Below are 22000 nucleotides of genomic sequence, written 5' to 3'. Positions count from 1 at the left end.
CTGCTGTTGTGTCATTCACATTTTGCTTCCACCCACTACAGAATACAACAAGGGTTCAGATCTCTTCATCCATTGGCCTGCTGTCGTGTCATTCACATTTTGCTTCCACCCACTGCAGAATACAGCAAGGGTTCAGCTCTCTTCATCCATTGGTCTGCTGTTGTGTCATTCACATTTTGCTCCCACCCACTACAGAATACAGCAAGGGTTCAGATCTCTTCATCCATTGGCCTGCTGTCGTGTCATTCACATTTTGCTTCCACCCACTGCAGAATACAGCAAGGGGCCGGCTCACTTCAACCACTGTCTAACTTCACACTGAGTGACTGAATTTTGCTCTTCCACAAGGAGCACATCACACACAAGATAGTCCTTTAGCAACAGTGTTTTTGTTTTTACTTTATTGTACCTTTAGAGTTGTCTTTGTGATAGCAGGACCTTCCTACCAGCTCTTCCGATGAGCACAATGCACATTCCAGCTTCATCAGTTCTTGTTTCCTACTATTGCTGTTGTATATGACTTTTGCAGTGGCCTTTGTTTATATGACTGCTTCTATTTCACAACATGCCAGATTGTATTGATTTGAATCTGTTTTTTATGAAGTTATCATCTTTTTAGAATACGTGCAATGAAGTGGATTTATGACCGCATTCCTGTAGGGCGGGTTGGTATGTATTTTAATTCAGGACTGCAGTTATACTTTCAAGACACTTCAGTCTGTAAGTCATGCTTGTATGGCTTTCTAGGTTTCTTTCAGGATTATTGTATGTTGTGCTTATGTAGGCATTTAACAATTATATTATTAATTGAAGCTGTACTGTTAAGTCACATGTACTGCTTTATCTATCTATCCATCTATCCATCTATCCATCCATCCATCTATCCATCTATCCATCTATCCATCTATCCATCTATCCATCTATCTATCTATCTATCTATCTATCTATCTATCTATCTATCTATCTATCTATCTATCTATCTATCTATCTATCTATCTATCTATCTACCTATTTGCAAGCCTTTCTATCTCTCCTTTCAACCATATCTATTGACTGCTAATAAAGACCTACAAACTCATTATAAAAAAGCATTAGCAGAGGCAAGTCGCTGGAAACCAACACCAACACCGGACCGATTGGCTTTTTTACGTGTAGCGTTAGCCAAGACCTTTTAATTTTAGGAACATTTTGTGTATAACATAGTTACCTCCACACCCAGATGGATCAGCAGCCACCCCCACCCCCCAGCGCCTTCAGACCCTCATAGGTGAGTAGACGCACTATACCAACTCCTGGTTGATTGATTGATTGATTTACAGGGGTTTTCAGGCAGAGTCCATCCATTAGTCTGTTGTTGGTTCATTCACATTCTTCTAAAAAAATAAAGTGATGGGTCAGCCCACTTCAGCCATTGGCTGGCTTCACTGTGAGTGACATCATTCAGCTCTTTCACAAAGAGCACACAAGGTAGTTTCCTTCATGGACAGGGAGTACTATGTGAATGTGTTCTTATTTTATTTTAGGTCTTTAGCCATTTTTTTTTTTATAATGAGGACCCTCATCTTCCCGAACAATAATGTTTTGCAAAATCCCTGCCAGAACAAAAATGCCACTGCCTATACCCCAATGGCTGGCAGCCAATGCCAAACCTATTGGCTTTGCCAGTGCTTGTTTTTAGTCTGTTACCAGATGCACCACTCAATTCCACTTCTCCCTCCAACCCACTAGGGTTCAGCCCCACAAGTGAACTATGCACAGTGCCCTTCTGTTGCAAATATAGTATGATATGCAAATCTGCAATTAACTGATGCAGATTATGCATGGAAATTCATTATGTACAATTACATCACCTGTCCGTGATCTGCAGAACGCAGGGAATGCTGATAAACGCTAATGTGAGTAGTGTTTGTTGCCTCATCACCGTGGACAATCAGGTATAAGATACATCTCAAAGGGGTCAACAGTCCAATTCCATCCATCGCTCAGCAAACTACGGTAGTGTCTAGGGGGGCATTGGAAACCAAAATCCGCCCTGGCAAAAATGTTCAAACCAGGGCAGGGTCTATACTTAAACAGGTAAGTACAAAGTTATCAATCCAAAATATTGATGTAAAAAATATAGATGTATAAAACATCGACTTTTATATAAATATAAAATAATATATATTGAGTATAATATTAACAAAATAAAATACATGTAATATACAGTTTAATAAAATATAATAACTTAACTTAATTAAAAAACTAAACACAATCATAATAATTTACACATATCTATTTACTTTAAAACAATTAATAAACTATTATTTTTAATTTATGTTAAAAGTTTAAAATAATTAAAAAAATATATATGAATGATTTAAAGTATAAAGAAACAAAAATCTATCATAAATTAAAACATTCAACTATTAGAAAAATATTGAAACTTACATTTCACAATACAATCAGTGCAACTGTAGGGAAAGTGTTGGATAACAAAGGGGTAAAAGTAACTGGTTCCACTCCAGTGGGTGTAAAAGTAGGGTAATTGTTGGATAGCAGAGGAATTAAATTTACTATTCCAACTCCAGTGAGTGCAACAGTAGGGAACGTGTTGGATAGCGGAGGGGTAACAATTACTATTTCCACTCCACTGAGAGCAACAGTAGGGAAAGTGTTCGATAGCGGAGGGGAAAAAATACTATTCCCTCTCCAAAGAGTGCAACAGTAGGGAAAGTGTTCGATAGCGGAGGGGAAAAAATACTATTCCCTCTCCAAAGAGTGCAACAGTAGGGAAAGTGTTGGATAGCGGAGAGGTAAAAATTACTATTCCCACTCCAGTGAGTGCAACAATAGGGAAAATGTGGGATAGCGGAGGGATCAAAATTACTATTCCAACTCCAGTGAGTGCACAGTAGCGAAAGTGTTGGATAGTGGAGGGATTTAATTTACTATTCCAACTCCAATGGGGCATATTATCAAGGGCCATTTTGCCGCTTTTTTGGTTTTAAAAGCTAAAAAAGCGGCGAAAAATGACATCGCCCTATCTACAAGAGGATGCTAACATGCATTAGCGCATGTCAGCACCCGTTTTCCCGACGCCTCGCTTTGCATCTCTAATGAGATGTAAAGTGGGCGTCACTGCTTGTAAATTATCGCGGATGTACTCATCTCGATATTTACAAGGAGGCCCACGCATTTTTGCAGACGTTAGTTTTTGGCGAAAACCGTGTTTTTTGCCAAAAACTTATGTCTGCAAAAATGCTGACTTAGGTATACTTACCATTTGGGGTGGATTATGCTGATACGACCACAGGGTTGTATCAGCAAGGTTATCGCCGTTTACCATGGAACATCCCTGAAAAACCAGCGATGTTCCATGGAAAACACCGCTATCGCTGGAATAATTATCGCCATTGCGCTATGCGTTGTTAATACAGCGCTAGCATGGCGATAATTACCAGCGATAGCCGGCGATAACATTTTTCACACTGAGTGCGGCCAGCAATAATTATCGCTGCCGCTTGATAATATGCCCCCAATGAGAGCAACAGTAGGGAAAGAGTTGGATAGTGGAGGGGCATAAATTACTATTCCCACTCCAAAGAGTGCAACATAAGGGAAAGTGTTGGATAGCGGGGGGGGGGGGGGTACAAATTACTATTTCCACTCCACTGAATGCAACAGTAGGCTAAATGTTGGATTTTGGAGGGTTACACATTTGTATTCCCACTCCGGAGAATGCAACAGCAGGGAAAGTGTTGGATAGCGGAGGGGCAAACATTACTATATCCACTACGGAGAGTGCAACAGTAGTGAAAGTGTTGGATAGCGGAGAGGTAAAAATTACTATTAGAACTCCAGTGAGTGCAACAGTAGGGACAGTGCAGGGTAGAAGAGGGGTATAAATTACTATTCCCACTCCCGTGAGTGCAAAAGTAGGGAAATTGCTGGATAGCGGAGGGGTAAAAATTACTATTGTCACTCCAGTGAGTGCAACAGAAAGGAAAGTGCTGGATAGCGGAGAGGTAAAAATCTCTATTCCCACTCCAGTGAGTGCAACATTAGGGTAAGTGTTGGATAGCGGAGAAACGAAAATTACTATTCACACTCAAACAGTTAAAAAAAATATATACATTTTTTTTAAAGTCATAAATTTAAGAAATATTAAAAAAATAAAATATATTACACATATAAAAAGAACACATATTATTATGTTAATTACATATAACAAAAACCCACAAATATTATATCAAATAAAATAATAAACACATTTATAAAAAAAAAATCTTTTAAACTAGAAAATATTTACAAACAAAAACATTAATTTAAACAGAAACATATTTATTTTATTTCCTACCCTTTAACACCACACCAATAACAAAACACTTCAACATTTGTAATTAAATGTATACCATAATTAACATAATTATTAATCAACTAACAAATATTATTAATTAAAAAAACTAATAAACATTAATTGACGATACACACTTTAACACTATAATATCCACAACAAACACCTAAATTAAACTATAAAATAATAAAACACAATTAAAAATTATTTTTAAATTAAGAACTATTACTATTAACAACTAATAATTAGATATTTATAATGTATTTAATACCCAAACGTTACCCCTTTAAAATTAAACACAAATTACTTCCTACCCTTTACTCCTATACACAAAACACCACACACCTAAAATTAATTACACAATTACCATAATTAATTACCAATTAATTAATTAAAATTTAAAAGAAATTATTGATTTATCAATTTAAAATAAATTACTTCCCACCCATCACACCTATAAAATCCACAAAACACACACCTAAAACTAATTAAACAACTACCATAATTAATTACCAATTAATTAATTAAAATGGATTAATAGCCAAATATCAATTCATAAATTAAAAATAAATTACTTCCCACCATTAACGCATATAAACTTCACAACACACACCGAAAATAATTACACAATTACCATAATTCATTACCAAGTAAATTAAAATCACCAACCAATTATTAATTAATTAATAATAAATTACTTTACACGTTTAACTCTATAACATCTCATATAAACACAAATTAATTAACAAAAAAAATAATCAAAAAATGTAATATCTTTAAATCACTTCCCTCCCTATTCCAATATAAACCCACAACCCGCTACGGAAATAAAAACGCAAAATTAAAATAAAAAGTAAATATGTACTAAAAATGTAACACATAAATTAGAAATAAAAACAATTCCTATACAAAAAATACATCACATACATATCAAATATATACTAAAATACATAACAGTAACAAAAAAAACAATATTTTAAATATATTTTTGCAAATGATAAAAACTTCGATATTTTTAAAATCGATATTACTTAACTTAAGTTGATATTTTTGACCACGATATTCTTGCTGTTAATATTTCTGAACTGCGATATTAATTACTCGATGTTTGTGCAACTCGATATTTTTTACCTGATATTCTGTCACTGTACCGGAAAGCTCTAGTCCTGGGAGGTGAAGATGGAGCAACGCTTTCAGGCCTTCTTCAGGTTTTTAATGTTTCTGAGGGAGTTACCATTGGATGCAATTCAATGATGTCAGGGAGTGTCCTGAGTGTCCCTCCATTGGGCACTCTCTCTCTTCTAGGTCTAGTTTGAGCACTGCAAGGCCTTTTAACCCCATCCGCGCTAAGCGTTTTACCGCTGTGCGCTAAAGATTCACAATTACCGCGTTAAAAGACGAGCTCAGCTCGTCATGAGCGTACGACAGGCCTACCTCATGACGACAGTGTGGAAGGGGTTAAAGAGGTTCCAGGTGAGAGTGAGGGCTTGTCTTACTTCAAAGTCAGTGCTGCTTCTAGTGGGCCATGTGGATTTGTCTTAATATCCTAATATCCATAAAGCCTGCTAAACCTTAGAGGTGGCCAAACCGCTGAAACCTCCAACCAGGGTCGAACCTTAAGCCTAGCTTTAGCTCAGCTCTAGGTCATGTTGGAACCTCGAGCCCATAACAATCTAAGCTTTCATGTGGCTTCTGCCTGCGGCCCTCTCTGTAGACCATGAACACAGGGGTTAAAACAAAGCAGTAACATCTAAGGTAAAAAGGAGATACAAACAGATACTCATTTAGTAGCTGATTAGTATAAATGAACACCTCCAACCTTGCAATCCTTTAGCCTCAAGCCTCCTACAACTGTCACTCATGCTCCATTACAGAACTCTCAATTGAGTATTGTAAACGTGCACCCCTCAATGCCTTCAGAACGGCCCTGACTGTGATGCATCCACAGCACTGGCCCTCACATCCCTCTTCAACGGCAGCCTCGACAATGACGCCAGACTCCGTATCGCAGATCCTCGGACCTGACACAATTGCCTTGACTGCATGCCGCATCCTTTGACCTGAGCTTTGCATCGCAAGCCCCATCGGCAGCATCCTCGACAACAATGCAGGCCCTCGCATCGCAGCATCTCAGAACTGACACATTGCTTTGGCTGTGCGACGCATCTTTGATGTGGATCTTCGCTACGCGTTGCAAACCTGGATTTAAGATACTCTGGTCAGTGGGCCTAGCTGAGCCCTTGAAGCCACCCCACGTTCCTATTGTGATAGGCGTGAACTTGTGACGTCCGGGTCCAGAAATCAACAGCTTTGTGCTTTTTGGCACTAACCTTCCTAAAATCTTTAAAATTGAATAGCTCCAGTTCTATTGATTGGATCCTTGTCATTTTGGTCTTGGTTTATTTATTAAACAATGTTGTATTTTTCTAACTTGCTGTGGGATATGTTTTCTGTGATGTTTTCACTTTATATTTGTTTGAAGTGTTGCACAAATACTTTGCACATTGTCTTTTAGTTAGGCCTGTTTGCTCTGTTCTAAGCTACTAGACGGTTGAGCACAGGTTAGTTTGGGGTTGGTTTGTACCTCACCCTGACAAGGATTGTGGGTTCTGCTTGACCAGCGCTCAGACCCCAGCCAATCAACAACCCAGTTTCTCACAATGTGTAAGATCTGTCTTCCACTCATTATATATGGTGGAATAAATCGATAACAAAGGATCGGTCTTTCAATATACACATTTAGGTTTGAATATATTTCTCCTCATTTTAATAGGGTGTAGTGGCCAACATATAAGTAATGTTAAATAGCTATGTCTGGGCCTCTAATCGTCCAAGGCTGCCTTGGAAAAAATGAAGAGACACATCAAGAAAGGAGGCTTCCACTACCCCAATTATATCACTGGTGAACTCTCTTAGAGAAGAACAGGGCAAATTATGGGATCATCAAAAGCAGCACAAGTGATTAATTGATTTGGCTGTCGAGCCTATTTAGACCATTTTGGAGAGAGAAACTTGCAGTGTTGGCCTTGTGGAGTGATGTTAGATGAGTGGTAGAAATTCTGTGCTCTCGTAGCAACTGGCCAATTTGACATTTGCTGGATACTCCAGAATACTTACCAAATGTCTTATACATCTCTATTTGACTAGGCAAGTATACGGACAATTAAAGATGCTCGACTCTCTGCTTGGGCAGCGGCATCTAATTAGGAGGAATATGAAGAGAGCAGCCATCTATAGAGGTTTCAGCCTGAAAACATGCAAATCAATAAGGGAGATAGGTAAAGTGATCTGATCCACTTTGAGAGATGATGCAATCCGCTGTGTCGCCACCAGTGTAGGTGTGGGATGGAAGGTCATCATCGCAGGAGGCAAAACATGACCGGAAGCATCAATAGACCTCCTGCGTAACACTGTGGAAGACGCTATGTCAGCACCAGTGAAGAAGAGAAGAAAACAAGAATGAAAGCAAGAAAGAAACAGAGACAGAAGGCAAGAAAGAAGAAACAGAGGAAGGGAAGAGATAGAGAATGAGAAAGAAGGAAAGAGGAAAAGAAAGAAGAAGAAAGAAGAAAAACGAAAAATTAAGAAAAGTAGACAGGGTTGCCAATATTGATAGAGCACACTGATGAACTTATATTCAGAGTTGATGTAAAATAATAGCACTCAGATAAACAAGGTCACTCCAAAAGACGTTTACAACAGTGGTAGCAGAAAATGGGATTTGCTACAGCTGGAATATGCCCTGGGCTTGCATGAAAAACGCCCTGCTATCATATCAGGCTCTAAAAACAAAGGGGCCGATTACAATGCCGGGCAGGGCAGTGGTCACTGCCGGCCCGGTGGGGGCGATCCACCCGCTATCCTGACCGCAAAGACCCCCGCCATCTTATGATGGCTGGGGGTCCGCGGCGGACAGAAAGCCCGTCTGCCGCTTTTCCGCCGGTCGACTCGTTAACCGGTGGAAAACGGGTTTAATATGGTGGCGGTGTCTGGAAGACACCACCATCCATATTACGATGCAGGCTGTGATCAGCTTTTCCATGGCTGCATTGCCCCCATGGAAAGGCTGGCAGTTCCTGCTGTTGGTGGCCCGTTGTGAGCCCCCAGGGTGTTGGGGGGGTGCACATGGGGGGTACCTCTGGTACCCCCCTGCGTTTGCATGTACAATGTGGCAGGCACGGAGCGGTGCCTGTTACATTGTGCATGTAAAAGCACAACATGTATTTTTTACATTGCGGTGGGTGCTACTTGCAGCACTACCCGCCGCAATGTAAAATATACAGGATGCGCCAGTCACACTGGCGGGCGCATCATAATTCGTTTGGCGGGACCGCCGCAACTATGGCGGGCGGTCCCTTTTGCAGCAGCGATGGCCATCGTAATCTCCCCCAAAGACTCTAAAGCAGGGCTCTTCAACCTTTTCTGTAGTGAAAGCTACTTCTGGTCAATGAAAATAGTCCTGAGATGCTAACAACTTCGATGATTGTTAAAGTAGTGACTTTCACAATGTTGTGCTTGTCAATATTCTGATTATCTGGATATGCTATGATAGAACCCGACCACTGCAAAGGATACTAACAGCTATAAACCACGTAAAACAAATGAATTATAATTCAAAGAACAGCTTTAAATGTAAATGTTTTTGATTTTCATTCATTTTTTTCCAAATATCAGCATACCACTCTCTCAAATTACACAATTTTCTATCAACTATTCCCTTTTCAATTTAAGTAAAGACACTCCAAGAACATCTTGTGCTTCTCACACACTGTATGAATGATAAGAGTGTGTGTTGCAAAATCATAACTCTTCATGTGACTTTGTGAGAGAGGAGAGGGTGATTATAGTTCAGGCCCTGCAGGCTGCCACAGAGTGCAGTCTGAAGATGTCTGCCTTCTTCAATGTGGGTAGATCCTCTGAAGTACATGCTGTGCTGGGCTGCACCTCAGGGAGCTACTTCCAGGGCACTGGCGAGAAACTATTAGCTCCTGAGATACCATTTGAGACCCCTGCTCTAAAGTAATTGTCAACGAATAAAACAAAAACACTGGCACTGAAGGGAACTATCTTTGATGCTGAAGTGCTCCTTGTGAAAGAGCAAGATGCAGTCACTCAAAGTGAGGTCAACCAATGGCTGAGGTAGGCTGACCCACTGCCTCATGTAGTAGGGGGTGGAAGCTAATAGTGAATGGCACTGCAACAGACCAATGGATGAAGAGAGCTGGCTCAAAGGCCATTTACCTAAGTGTATTATACATAATATTTTAGTAAAATCAAAAGATCTTGGCCAATGCTATTAATAATAAACAGCATTCCCTTAAGGACACCCGAACAAACTCACAAGCTGCATTCTTGTTTCGTTATCTAAGAATCTGGAAATGTTCCAGGTCTCTACTTGTCTCTCTGCTTTGCTCACTTCATTAGCCAACATATTTCAACATTTGTCATTAAAACGTTAAATTCTGAAATTTTTCTCTTTTTCCTGGTCTTTATTTGTTCCTGTTTGAGTCCCTATTTCCTGTTGCCCCCACCTGTCCATAAACAATAAAAGTGGATGAATGCTGTACCTTCCTTGGGTCTTCCAGTGTTTGCTCTAGAAATAAATACACAATGTTAATGACTGACTGTTCTCTCTGTAACCATTTCAATCACAGAGCAGAGGGTGAGAGGCTGACAACAGAGAACAGAAGTACAAGCAGATGAGAGGAAGGACACACAGGAAAAGGGACCACAGGAGTAACATGCATGCTTGTGTGATGGGGACCTCATGACAGCTAGGCTTAGAGTGAGTGGACGTGCACCAATGTGCTGTTTTATCGTTTCTTGTCATTGAGGGGTTATTGTGGTCTGATCCAATGTGAAGGTTGATTAATATGTTTACTTTGCAGGCATTTGGTCAAATCATGAAAGGACAAGGTCTGTAAATACAAAGGTTTCTGCTCTGCCACTTTCAGTCCATTGGGAGGTATGTCTCTACCAGGGAAAGTTAAGAATAGAGAGAGCATAATGTCAACAGGTGACACAGAAGGAGGAAGTATGTCCACTGCCTAGATATATGTGTGCATGCATGTGCGTGTATGTGTATGCGTGTGTGCGTTTGCATGTGTGTGTGCACATGAGTATGCATGTGTGAGTGTGTGTGTGCATGCATGCCTGTGTTTCAGTGTGTCTGTGTGTGCATGTGTGCATTCATGCGGTTGAGTGTGTCTGTGTGTGCATTTGAGTGTGTGTGCATGTGTGTGTGTGTGCTTTGGTGCGTGTGTGTCCACGTGTGTGAGTGGGTGTGCATACATGTGTGTGTCTGTGTGTGCATGCATATGTGTGTGTTTATGTAGCTGTGTGTTTTTAGAGTGTGTGTGCATGTGTGCATTTGAGTGTGTGTGTGCATGCGTGTGTGTGCACAAGTGCATGTGTGTATGTGTGTGTGTTTGATTGCACTGACTCCACATCTACATACCTTGAAGATATAATCACTGTGTCGGTACAGAAATAGAGAATCTGGACTCACTGCTTAAATTTTAGATATATTGGGCCAGATGTATGTAATCTCAATTTACCTATTCTTAAATACCGAATTTTACCGATTTGGTATTTAAGAATAGGTAAATGAGACGTAAATAATTTTTAGGAAAAAATTACCGAATCTGTGAGATTCGGTAATTAAGAATCGGTATTGATATATAACAGATTTGATATTTACCGAATCGTTAAATACCGATTCAGTAATTCCCATTCATTCCTATGGGCCTGGAGGCCCAAGGAATGAATAGGAATTACCGATTCGGCATTTACAGATTCGGCAAATACCGAATCCGTAAATACCGTATCGGTAATAGGGGGAACCCTTTCAAGGGTGGCAGGCTGTCACATTGACATCCTGTTGCACCCCTGAATAGTGCATGGGTGCACACGTGGCACACATACATGCCCTAAGGGCATGTATGTCTGCCACATGGCCCTGAATAAAAAGCAAAAATTGATTTTTAAAAGGAATTCGTTATTTACCACCAACGAATAGTTGGTGGTAAATAACAAATCCTTAAATGTAGGAAGCTCTCACTTGAGTGCTCCCTACATTATGGACACGGTAATTTGCTGAATCAGTATTTTAAGAATTCAGTAATTTACCGATTTCTTAAATTACCGATTCGGTAAATTACAGAATCCTTAAATTAGGCCCCTACATCCCAAAAGCCTAATACCGGTCGTAATGGCCGAAATTTGGTAATTTCGTCCGTTACCGACCGGTATTAGGCTTCCTACATCTGGCCCTTTGTTCCTGATATAGTGTCCATTCGCTATTTTAGGGTCGATCTCCAGGGTGTTCTCAGGATACCGGTGTGTGTGATTCTTCTGTATCTGAAAGTGCCTAGAGGGACTGTGGAAGGGACCGCTGAATATATGTACGCATCTGGGATTTCTGTACTACAAAGCTAGCCACAAAGCAACAACGTGCTGCAGCGCTAAGGGGGAGAGGGGGCCGTGCAACGCTCGTGCTCCCATGCTCGTGACGGAACCGCTCCGTCACGAGCCTCGGGCGCGCTGTGCTTGTTACGGAGCGGTTCCGTCACGGCCCCGCCCGCTCAATGGAACGCTCAGCGGAGGCGCGAAATCAGCACCGAGCGGGCCATGACGGAACCGCTCCGTCACCAGCACAGCGCGACCGAGGCTGGTGAAGGAGCGGTTCCGTCACCAGCATGGGAGGGGTTAAGGGACTTCCCTTACTGGTTCACCTGAAGTCTGTCCATAAGGTGAGGTCACTTCATTATTAACTTTTCGTCACTCCCGGTCCCACTGCCAAGGAAAGCCAACAGACAGGGGTTGGGGGGCTCCAGCAACAAGCCCCGTCTCCACAGCGAACAACACATACATGCGCACACACACACGCACACACACACGCACACACCCACACACACGCACACACACATGCATACATACACACACACACACATGCACACACACGCATGCACACACACACACATGCACACACGCACACACACACATGCACACACATACGCGCACACACACACACATGCACGCACACACACGCATGCACACACACACACACACATGCACACACACACATGCACACGCACACACACACATGCACACACACGCATGCACACACACCCATACACACACACACATACACACACACACACAAAAAAGGAACATGAGAGGGAGAGAATAGATGTGTCAGGTCAGTACAGAAAGAATCAGATGTTCGCACAGGTGAGTGGACCTGAGCAGTGAATGAATACTTTAGTGTCTGACCAGTTCACTGCTTCAGTCTGTCTGTCTGGGTGACTTGTAGAGTCTCTCACCTGTCCTCACTTCTTGCCACTTTATCTGCCGAGAGAATTTACAGGGTAAAAATCAAATATCCTTCAAGAGCATAGGTGGTGAGAAACTAATGATACAGAACACTACATAACACACACTACATTAAACACACTATATAACATACCTTACATAACATACCCGATATGCGACACCCAACACACATTCTTACTGCCCAAAGAGACACTTTCTGCTCATTCTGACCTGTCACAAGAATAACAGAACAATTTGGAACTCTTTACATGTTCTCAATCACAGCTCAGTCTGATGTGGATCAGATTGAAGCAGACTGAAAGGTACTGTGGTCTGAAATGTATCAAGATTAATATGTGTACTACTATTAAGGCCCTGAATTCGGGTGTAGGCGCTATTTACCGCACCTGATAGTGATGGAGCAGGGGAGAGACAAACATTTTTGTGTACCCCTTGTGAAATTAACCTCTAATAACCATAATAGTACTAATAGTGTGAAGCATGTGAACTGATCAAGAAACATACACGAAAAAAGGTTTTACATTACACGTGGGAAACAAATTGCTGTTTGCATAAATAATGCACCAACGAAAGTGAATAAGTCATACTAATATAGAGCTATGATATTATATATTTAATAGAATAAGTGTGTATTTGTGCCTAAGTAGAAAAATATCTTGTGGCAAAGGAAGAAAAAATTCCATTGGTAAGTAAAATGACGCTATTTGTATGCTTTTTTAGGTAACAAACTAACTGGGAAATTAGAATAGGGGGAGGTAAACAGAAGGGCTATAATTCTCAATCTAATTTCTGTTATGTTTATTTTTGCATTAGTTCCCATTGAGGCCTGCGCGGCCTAGGTTGAATAGATGGCTGTTTATTGAAATGCTGACAAGACTCCTGGAGAAATGGCCTCCACGCATGCGCGGTATTTATGAAAAGTGCGAGTGAGTGGCATATGCTCGAAGCAGGAGATGTCAAGGTCAGCTTGGCCTATGAACGGGAGACGTGCCAAAGGATGGTAGCTTCTGAAAGCATGGGAAAGGAAGCAAGTGGAATTTTTTATGTACAAATGATACAAGGAGTAGACAACAAATACAAACTTTTAACATTAAGCTATGGGAAAACCTTGGAAATGACAAGACACAATTATGAACTGGTTTGAACAAGGAGGACATGAGGTGATCATCACCACCCCTCTAATGGACCAATCAGAAAGGACTGAGGACCCTAAAAGTTTCAATTTTAAGTTAGACAGTTAGAGAAAAAGAGTATAAAAGAGCTTGCGCGAAAGTGAGAAAAAAGTTGCTCCAGTGATTTATATTTGCACCACGACATGCTGTCGGTTTGGACAATTTGATGGTGCTAGAGACTTTAAATATTTTTGGACTTTAACTTTGATGAAGCGGAGAAGATGATCGATTGTAGAGATTTTATGCTGGAAGGGAGTCATTGAAAGAATAGAGAGACAGACAGCTTTGGGAACCTGTTTTAATGCAACAAAATCGCTCGCTGGAGATTACTTGGTAATATGCTTTCTAATTTCAAAATTCTTTAATATGTACTAAATAAATGCTTATGTTAGCTTGTTTAGAGATTTAGCTAAATTATTTTCTTTCCCCTTAAATGAAGTAGATAAAATTATTGAAATATAAACTCGAGTCTGTTTCATTTATTTTATTAAAAGTCATGAGAGGAATAGCATGTTAAACTGTTATAGGTTTACTATGATTGAGCAGGACTTAATCATCATCAACTGACTTCAACTAGTTGGTCCATTGACCAAAATTAGCGGAGTTCTTCGATGTAATAGTTTCTCCTATTAACAGGTTTATGAGGCGTATAAAACATTTATGAAATGTACATAATGTATAAAGTCTAGGTTTAAGGTACCCCACTAACCAGCAGCTCGCCTTCTTTTTCACTTATTCAGGAGAAGTGTGGTGTGTGCATGTGTGACTTGCTGTGTTATGGGCCCCACCGATGAGTAAAATTTGAAACACCTGAATTTAAGTAATATGGGTATAGAGGGTTGTTGGTGAGCTCCACTGGATCAATAGATAGTGATATATGGGGTATTATATTTATATGGTGCGATATATAGCACCTATTATGAGTGTGATGAAATAACATATCGGTTTTGGGGTTTAACGCACCATAAATCGCATAATATGGTAAATACCATGGGCCCAATTCACAGAACTAACGGATGACAAAATCCTAAACTTACTACATTTGGTATTCACAGAAGGCACTTACTCATTTTGGTATTTACAGAAGGCACTTACTCATTTTGGTATTCACAGAAGGCATTTAGGAGTAGTAAAGTTAGGATTTTGTCTTAAGTTTGTCTTAAGTTTTGGTCTTACGACAACATCTTAACTGTAGTTAAACTTAAGTTAGGATTTTTACTTAAGTTTTGGTCTTAAGACAAAACCCTAACTTAAGTTAGACTTAAGTTAGGATTTTGTCTTAAGTTTGTCTTAAGTTTTGGTCTTAAGAGAAAATCCTAACTTAAGTTACTGAGCTCGGATTTCTCTCTTCTGTCTTTGAAGGTACTCCGGCTACCTGCTTGCGAGCTGAGAAGAGGGTCTCAAAAACCTATGTTTCAACTCTCCCCTAGGAACGTCTGTCCAGGAGTCTCATGAAAGTTCTACTCATAGAACCTATGATCTTACAATCATCAGGGGTCATCTTTTGTGTTTTGGACCCAGGTCCATTTTCTTTATCCAAACACCTGTGACCAAGGTGTATCTTGCAGGTTTTTCAGGATAGCTTTGATGTAGTGTTAGCGGTAGCTACTCTTGGAGTAGAGTGGACAGTGATCGCGGCTGCTTGTTCCCCTTGTTTAGCAAACATGGATGAATAGGGTCACGTCTGCTGAAAGGGTTTTCTTCATGCAGACATTACACAAGTTGTGAGTTGCCAACTTGCATTGGCGACAGAGTTCCGTGCCTGCCAATGTAGTGGTCCGTCTGCCACACGTACATGCAGTACAACCCAGCAGTAAGGAACAGTAACATATTTATAATGTTCCATGGAAGAAGGACGGTGAGGAGCAGGAAGGAGAGCGGCCAGGCAGAGGGGGAGGCAGCCATGCAGGTAAGTGACTTTTTAAAAATTGTTTAATTAATTTGGGAAAGTGGATGGAGCAGCTAACTCTGCTCCACCACGGAGGGGAGTTTTGCCTAATCTCCGCATTCGCAACGGAGCGCAGAGTAGGCAAAAATCAGCAAACTCTGCTGGTGGAGCGGAGTTACCCGCCCGGTGTTAGTAATTCACTCTGTTGACCTGGCAGACCACTGCCGTGTCAACCAGGTTCTAAATCAGGCCCATTGGCTCCAAGAATTTACAACTCCCTCCCTTTGAAACATTAAAGGAGGTTGGCATTACGTTGTTGACTCTTAAACCCATCCTTTTGGTAGCCATTACCTCAGCCAGGTGGCTTAGGGAGTTGGCTGCTTCTCTTGGGTAAAGCTTCTTATCTTCAGTTTCTTTCTTATAGAAAGTCATCTCTAACTTTCATACAGAGTAGATCACTTACCCATCTTTTTTCCCAATCTGATGCAGAAGGGAAAGAGAGTCTTCATCAATAAATATCTACATTTCTAGCTCCACAGGTTGTAGAGTTTTACACAGTCTTTTTGTTAATTTTGCAATCTTCCGGCAAGGACAGAAGTATTGTTCCTCTTCTGTGAGTCTCTGGGTTAGGACATCTATTTCTTTTAGCTTCTGATGTCCATGGAGACATCTTACCTTCTACCATACAAGGTCCGTCCACTCGTGGGAATGGTTGCTGTCCGAGCCGATGCTGTGGAAGGTTCTCTCTAGGATATATGTTGAGCTGCTATCTCAGCTGACTCCTTCACGTTTGTTTCACATTACAGACAGAATGTGGGAGATGTGGAGTTTTTTTATTTTAAACTAGAGTTTTTGCTGTCGTTTGGTTCAGATCTAGCGTGTTATAAATGTATTTGATAGAATAATGCAATGTGTAGCATTACAAACAAGAGTCTCTTATGCTGGATCAAGTTCAGGTATACTGCACTAGTATATCCTCAAATCTGTAAATAATGAGACCAGGAACGGCAATCGGAGTAAAGAAGATTACCTGTAAGTAATAAGTGAATTACTTTTTATACTTATTTCTCAGTGAGATCTATTATTTATGTGATATACACTTAATTTTTTATTTTCTCAACATTTTATTTTATTTTAGTTTGATTTGTAAAATAATTTTTCAAGCTGATGATCTATTATCCTCAGAGAAGGATTGTCTGTGACAGAAGTATGTGCCTGACCAGTCTGTCATTCTGGAGAGGGAAAACTATATGTAAACTGATTAAACACTGTGTATCTTCTGAAGCGTAAGATCAGTGCACACCAAGGATAACAAGCATGTGCAGTGCTCGCCTTCGGACGCACACTAGGTAACTAGAAATGGCATCAGACATTGTCCTTATCTGTGGAGAAGGAAAACAAGCTGTCAGCACTCCCTCACAGGTCCTCAGTGGAAGGAGCCCCTCCTTGGCCCTTACTCACCTTTCTTTTTCTTTAGAACAAAGTACACTGTGACTCCAACGATCACCACCACGGCTAGCACCCCCACAACAATTCCTGCGATCGCCCCGGCTGACAGTCCTCCAGGTGTTATAGGTGGCTCTGTCAAAGAGAAGCAAGAGAATGTAAATGGGAAGTCTGTATCTAACTACTGTTAGAGCCACACCCACGAAAGACCGAAACCAAAAAGGGCATCCCCAGGAGTTAGACATTAAAAAGCGACTCATGTGAAAGGGGTTTTAATGAGAGCTGTTAACCTACATCAGGAAATAACTGTATGGTGAATAGATCTGTTGAAGCCTAGTTTCAATTCCACAATTTCTCATGTCGAGGTGCATTGTGGTCATTGAGGTTATTCATCACATAAACAGTTCCTGTCTCAATGCAATGACTAGTGCATTGTTTGCTTCATTTTAGCTACTCAAAAGAGGCTATAAAATGAAGAAAAGTTCACACTATGAAAATCATCAATGACTGCAATGCTCTGGGACAGGATTCATGCAATACCCCAATACAGACTAAAGGATTCCTTGCATGAATTTCTCAGTGTAAACTGTAAGAACCTCAGTGTAAACTGTACAATACTCAGTGCAAACTGTATGATCCTCAGTGCAAACTTTAAACTTTATGATCCTCATTGTAAACTGTATGATACTCAGTGTAAAACTGTAAGATCCTCAGTGCACACTATATGATCTTCAGCATAATCTGTATGAACCTCAGTGTAAATTGAATGATAGTCAGTGTAAACTGTACGATCCTCAGTGTAAAATGTAGGATCCTCAGTGTAAACTGTAGGAACCTCAGTGTAAACTGTACGATCCTCAGTTTAAACTGTACAATCCTAAGTGCAAACTTTAAACATTATGGTCCTCAGTGTAAACTGTACGATCCTCAGTGTAAACTGTAAGATCCTCAGTGTAAACTGTATGAACCTTAGTGTAAACTGTACGATCCTCAGTGTAAACTGTACGATCCTCAGTGTAAACTTTAAGATGCTCTGTGTAAACTGTAAGATCCTCGGTGTAAACTGTACAATTCTCATTGTAAATTACACGCTCCTCTATGTAAACTGTATGATCTTCAGTGCAAACTGTATGATCCTCAGTGCAAACTTTAAACTTTATGATCCTCAGTATAAACGGTATGAACCTAAATGTAAACAGAATGATCCTCAGGGTAAACTGTAATATCCTCAGTGTAAACTGTATGAACCTCAGTGTAAACAATATGATCCTCAGTGAAAACAGTACGATCCACCGTGTAATCTGTACAATCCTCAGTGCAAACTTTAAACGTTATGATCCTCAGTGTAAACTGTAAGAACCTCAGTGTAAACTGTACGACCTCAGTGTAAACTGTATGATCCTCTGTGCAAACTTTAAACTTTATGATCCTCAGTGTAAACTGTACAATCCTCAGTGTAAACTGTAAGATGCTCTGTGTAAACTGTACGATCCTCAGTGTAAACTGTATGATGCTCTGTGTAAACTGTACAATCCTCAGTGTAAACTGTAAGATGGTCTGTGTAAACTGTACGATCCTCAGTGTAAACTGTAAAATGCTCTGTGTAAATTGTACAATCCTCAGTGTAAACTGTAAGATGCTCTGTGTAAACTGTAAGATCCTCAGTGTAAACTGTACAATTCTCATTGTAAATTACACGCTCCTCTATGTAAACTGCATGATCCTCAGTGCAAACTGTATGATCCTCAGTGCAAACTTTAAACTTTATGATCCTCAGTGTAAACTGTATGAACCTCAATGTAAACAGAATTATCCTCAGTGTAAACTGTAAGATCCTCAGTGTAAACTGTATGAACCTCAGTGTAAACAATATGATCCTCAGTGAAAACGGTACGATCCACCGTGTAATCTGGACGATCCTCAGTGCAAACTTTAAACGTTATGATCCTCAGTGTAAACTGTAAGAACCTCAGTGTAAACTGTACGACCTCAGTGTAAACTGTATGATCCTCTGTGCAAACTTTAAACTTTATGATCCTTAGTGTAAACTGTACAATCCCCAGTGTGAACTGTAAGATGCTCTGTGTAAACTGTACGATCCTCAGCGTAAACTGTAAGATGCTCTGTGTAAACTGTACAATTCTCAGTGTAAACTGTAAAATGCTCTGTGTAAACTGTACGATCCTCAGTGTAAACTGTAAGATGCTCTGTGTAAACTGTACAATCCTCAGTGTTACCTGTAAGATGCTCTGTGTAAACTGTACGATCCTCAGTGTAAACTGTAAGATGCTCTGTGTAAACTGTACAATCCTCAGTGTAAACTGTAAGATGCTCTGTGTAAATTGTACGATCCTCAGTCTAAACTGTAAGATCCTCAGCGTAAATTGTATGAACCTCAGTGTTATCTGCACAATTCTCCATCTGTTCTGTGGGATCCTCTGCCTTCCTTTACTTTGGGAATGTGTCCATTAGTGGAGCATGGGTGGCCTCATGCATCCGCCCATGATTTTCACCTGAGTTTGCCCCAAAACTGTGTCCCTACCGACAGAGGCGTAACGAGGAGAAAAATCTTTATTTGTTCTTGTTACTTGCAGCACACATGGAAAGAGAAAAATGCCTCCCAGGATTATTTTTGCACAGGATGGTGTCCCTTTCTGGACAATAATAATACTGACCATAACACAGGGACCCTTGCACCATGGTGCCAGGGTGTGTGCATTGGCACTCAGCATTGTCAGCATAATGAGAGAAATGACACACACACAAATGCTCCATATCGGTGTAAATATGGAGTATGTCTGCTCCTTTCCTATCTTGCAGTGCAGTGCGGTTAGTCCCCCTGCTTATCAGCGTTGTGTTAAAAGTAGTAAATATGCCCCTTAAGGTCCTTTCCTTCTGGAATCACATGTACATAGAACCATGGGAAGGTGTCCCATCTACACATCATTTGCTTGTCTTTGTTCCATTATAATGAATAAATATGTTATTCTATGTTATGTGCTTGTTTCTAATTCCCACGGCTACTTAGCCGCATTTTAACAAATTTGTGATTAAAAGGCAACTTTGGACAGGTTCTTTAAAGTTGTCTCTGCACACAAACACAATGAAAATAATGGACTTTTATATGAGTGCCCCATTTAGGACCGAGGGGATTGTAGCCAGTTAGGTAAAAACTCCTCCACCCTCAAGTTTCACTAGAACAGTTACAGCTTGCTCGCTTTGTCTGTTTGTTGGGTGGCATCTGTGCTACTGCAACTGGACCTCAACGCCCAGATGGATCAGCAGCCCCTCCCACACAGCACCATGAGACCCTCACGCATGAGTAGGTGTGCTTTACAAACCCTCGATTTATTGATTGATTTGGTATTGAACTAGAATCTGCTGACAGGTGAGTCCTCCAGCTCTGGCTGAGGGAAGGGCATGTAACCTCCCCTGATCTCCTCTCCTCTTGTTTAAACACCAGGGTAAACTCCTCTATTGTGTGTGCCAATGCTTGTCTTTGTGAGTGCATCTCTAAGATTGTGTTGAAGGGAGAGTGCGGCCTCCCCTTCCACGTGACAACACATCCCACTATTCAGAAACCTTTCCTGAGGTTGGAATGACGTCTTATGTAGACATTTGTTTTACGTGGTATATTTCTTCTCTTGCAATGTTTGTGATGTGTTGCATTTCTTTCTCCTGTCGCCACAGGGTGGTTAGTGTGCCTCCAACCCCCCCACCCCAGTCCACCCACATCCGCCTCTAGCCTGCCCCGCCTTCACCCCTCCCTTAGCATTCATGGTCCAGAATGTTTTCCATTATCCTATTAAAATGCTGGGGATTTGCATTATTAACTAAACAACACTGCATAAACGTGGTAATCTCTGGCATACTGTGGGTATCCATAAGAAGGTGGTGCCCATCCCTGATAAAATGATGCCCAAGGCTCTTAGTATTTTGATGCCACAATGGTGCCCCCGGCATTATGCCATGGCTAGAATATTGTCCATAATCCTTGACATATTGTAGGCATCCATGGCATGTTCAACAATGGTGTGAGAGGCCACTCCTGGTGCAATGGTGAGACATAATAGTGGTCATTCTTGGCATCCTGTGGGCTTCCATGGCATGCTAAGGACCACTCTGGCATAATGGTGATGATACTACGTGCCATTTGCAAGACATTATTTTTGTGTGGTGGTGATATTTGAACACAGGTGGAAATCTGTCAATGTGTGACGGGAAACATCACTTACAACGCAACTTTTACCACGCAGTGCCTTTACGACGCAACTTTTACAACGCAAACCATTACAGCATTGCGCTGGGGGGCGCTCTAGGATAGGGAATGTGTTTAATGTACTATCCAACACCTTCCCTACTATCCACGGGGACTGGAGTTGGAATAGTAAATTAAACAATTCACTATCCAGCGCCTAAAAGCATTATGCGTTGTAATGGTATGCGTTGTAAAAACCGCGTCGTAAAAGCATGCGATGTAAAAGCATGTGTTGTAATGTCGTACATCCATGTGTGACACAAAGAGATTTACTAATCAGATGTGTAATGACTGAAATCAGCGAATATTTTTTGTGTGAAAAATTGCTTTCCCTAAAATTGGCATATATAAATATATTTGTGGGACATTTGAGAGTATTTAGCCAAATAGAAAACTTGTATTTAATAGCATAGTCTTTATATTTCTAAAAGTGGGCAAGCTGGTGTTTGAAGAAATGATGAATGCAATGAGTTTGGGAGACTTAATATGTTTTTTCTTTAATATGTTTTTTTCCCCTTGGGGATAGAGGGTGCTTTCTGATCTTGGCTTCATTTCTTGACCTGTGG

The 22000-nt window shown here is 40.7% G+C and overlaps 1 protein-coding gene across 1 annotated transcript in view; it reads right to left on the bottom strand.

Annotated features, from left to right (window-relative positions):
- The window catches only part of LOC144768903 (cell adhesion molecule CEACAM1-like), a 235468-nt gene that overhangs the window by 71763 nt on the left and 141705 nt on the right, over positions 1 to 22000 (bottom strand). Inside the window, exons 6-8 of the mRNA XM_078652916.1 lie at positions 17192 to 17311; positions 12661 to 12685; positions 9904 to 9929 (exon numbers count right to left, since the gene is read on the bottom strand). Of these exons, the coding sequence (XP_078509042.1) occupies positions 9904 to 9929; positions 12661 to 12685; positions 17192 to 17311 (171 nt within the window). The remainder of the gene's footprint in view (positions 1 to 9903; positions 9930 to 12660; positions 12686 to 17191; positions 17312 to 22000) is intronic.

The sequence above is a fragment of the Lissotriton helveticus genome, chromosome 7 (assembly GCF_964261635.1).
Source record: "Lissotriton helveticus chromosome 7, aLisHel1.1, whole genome shotgun sequence".
NCBI lineage: Eukaryota > Metazoa > Chordata > Amphibia > Caudata > Salamandridae > Lissotriton > Lissotriton helveticus.
Note: the sequence above shows the minus strand (reverse complement) of the source record. Positions and strands in the feature narration are given on the sequence as shown.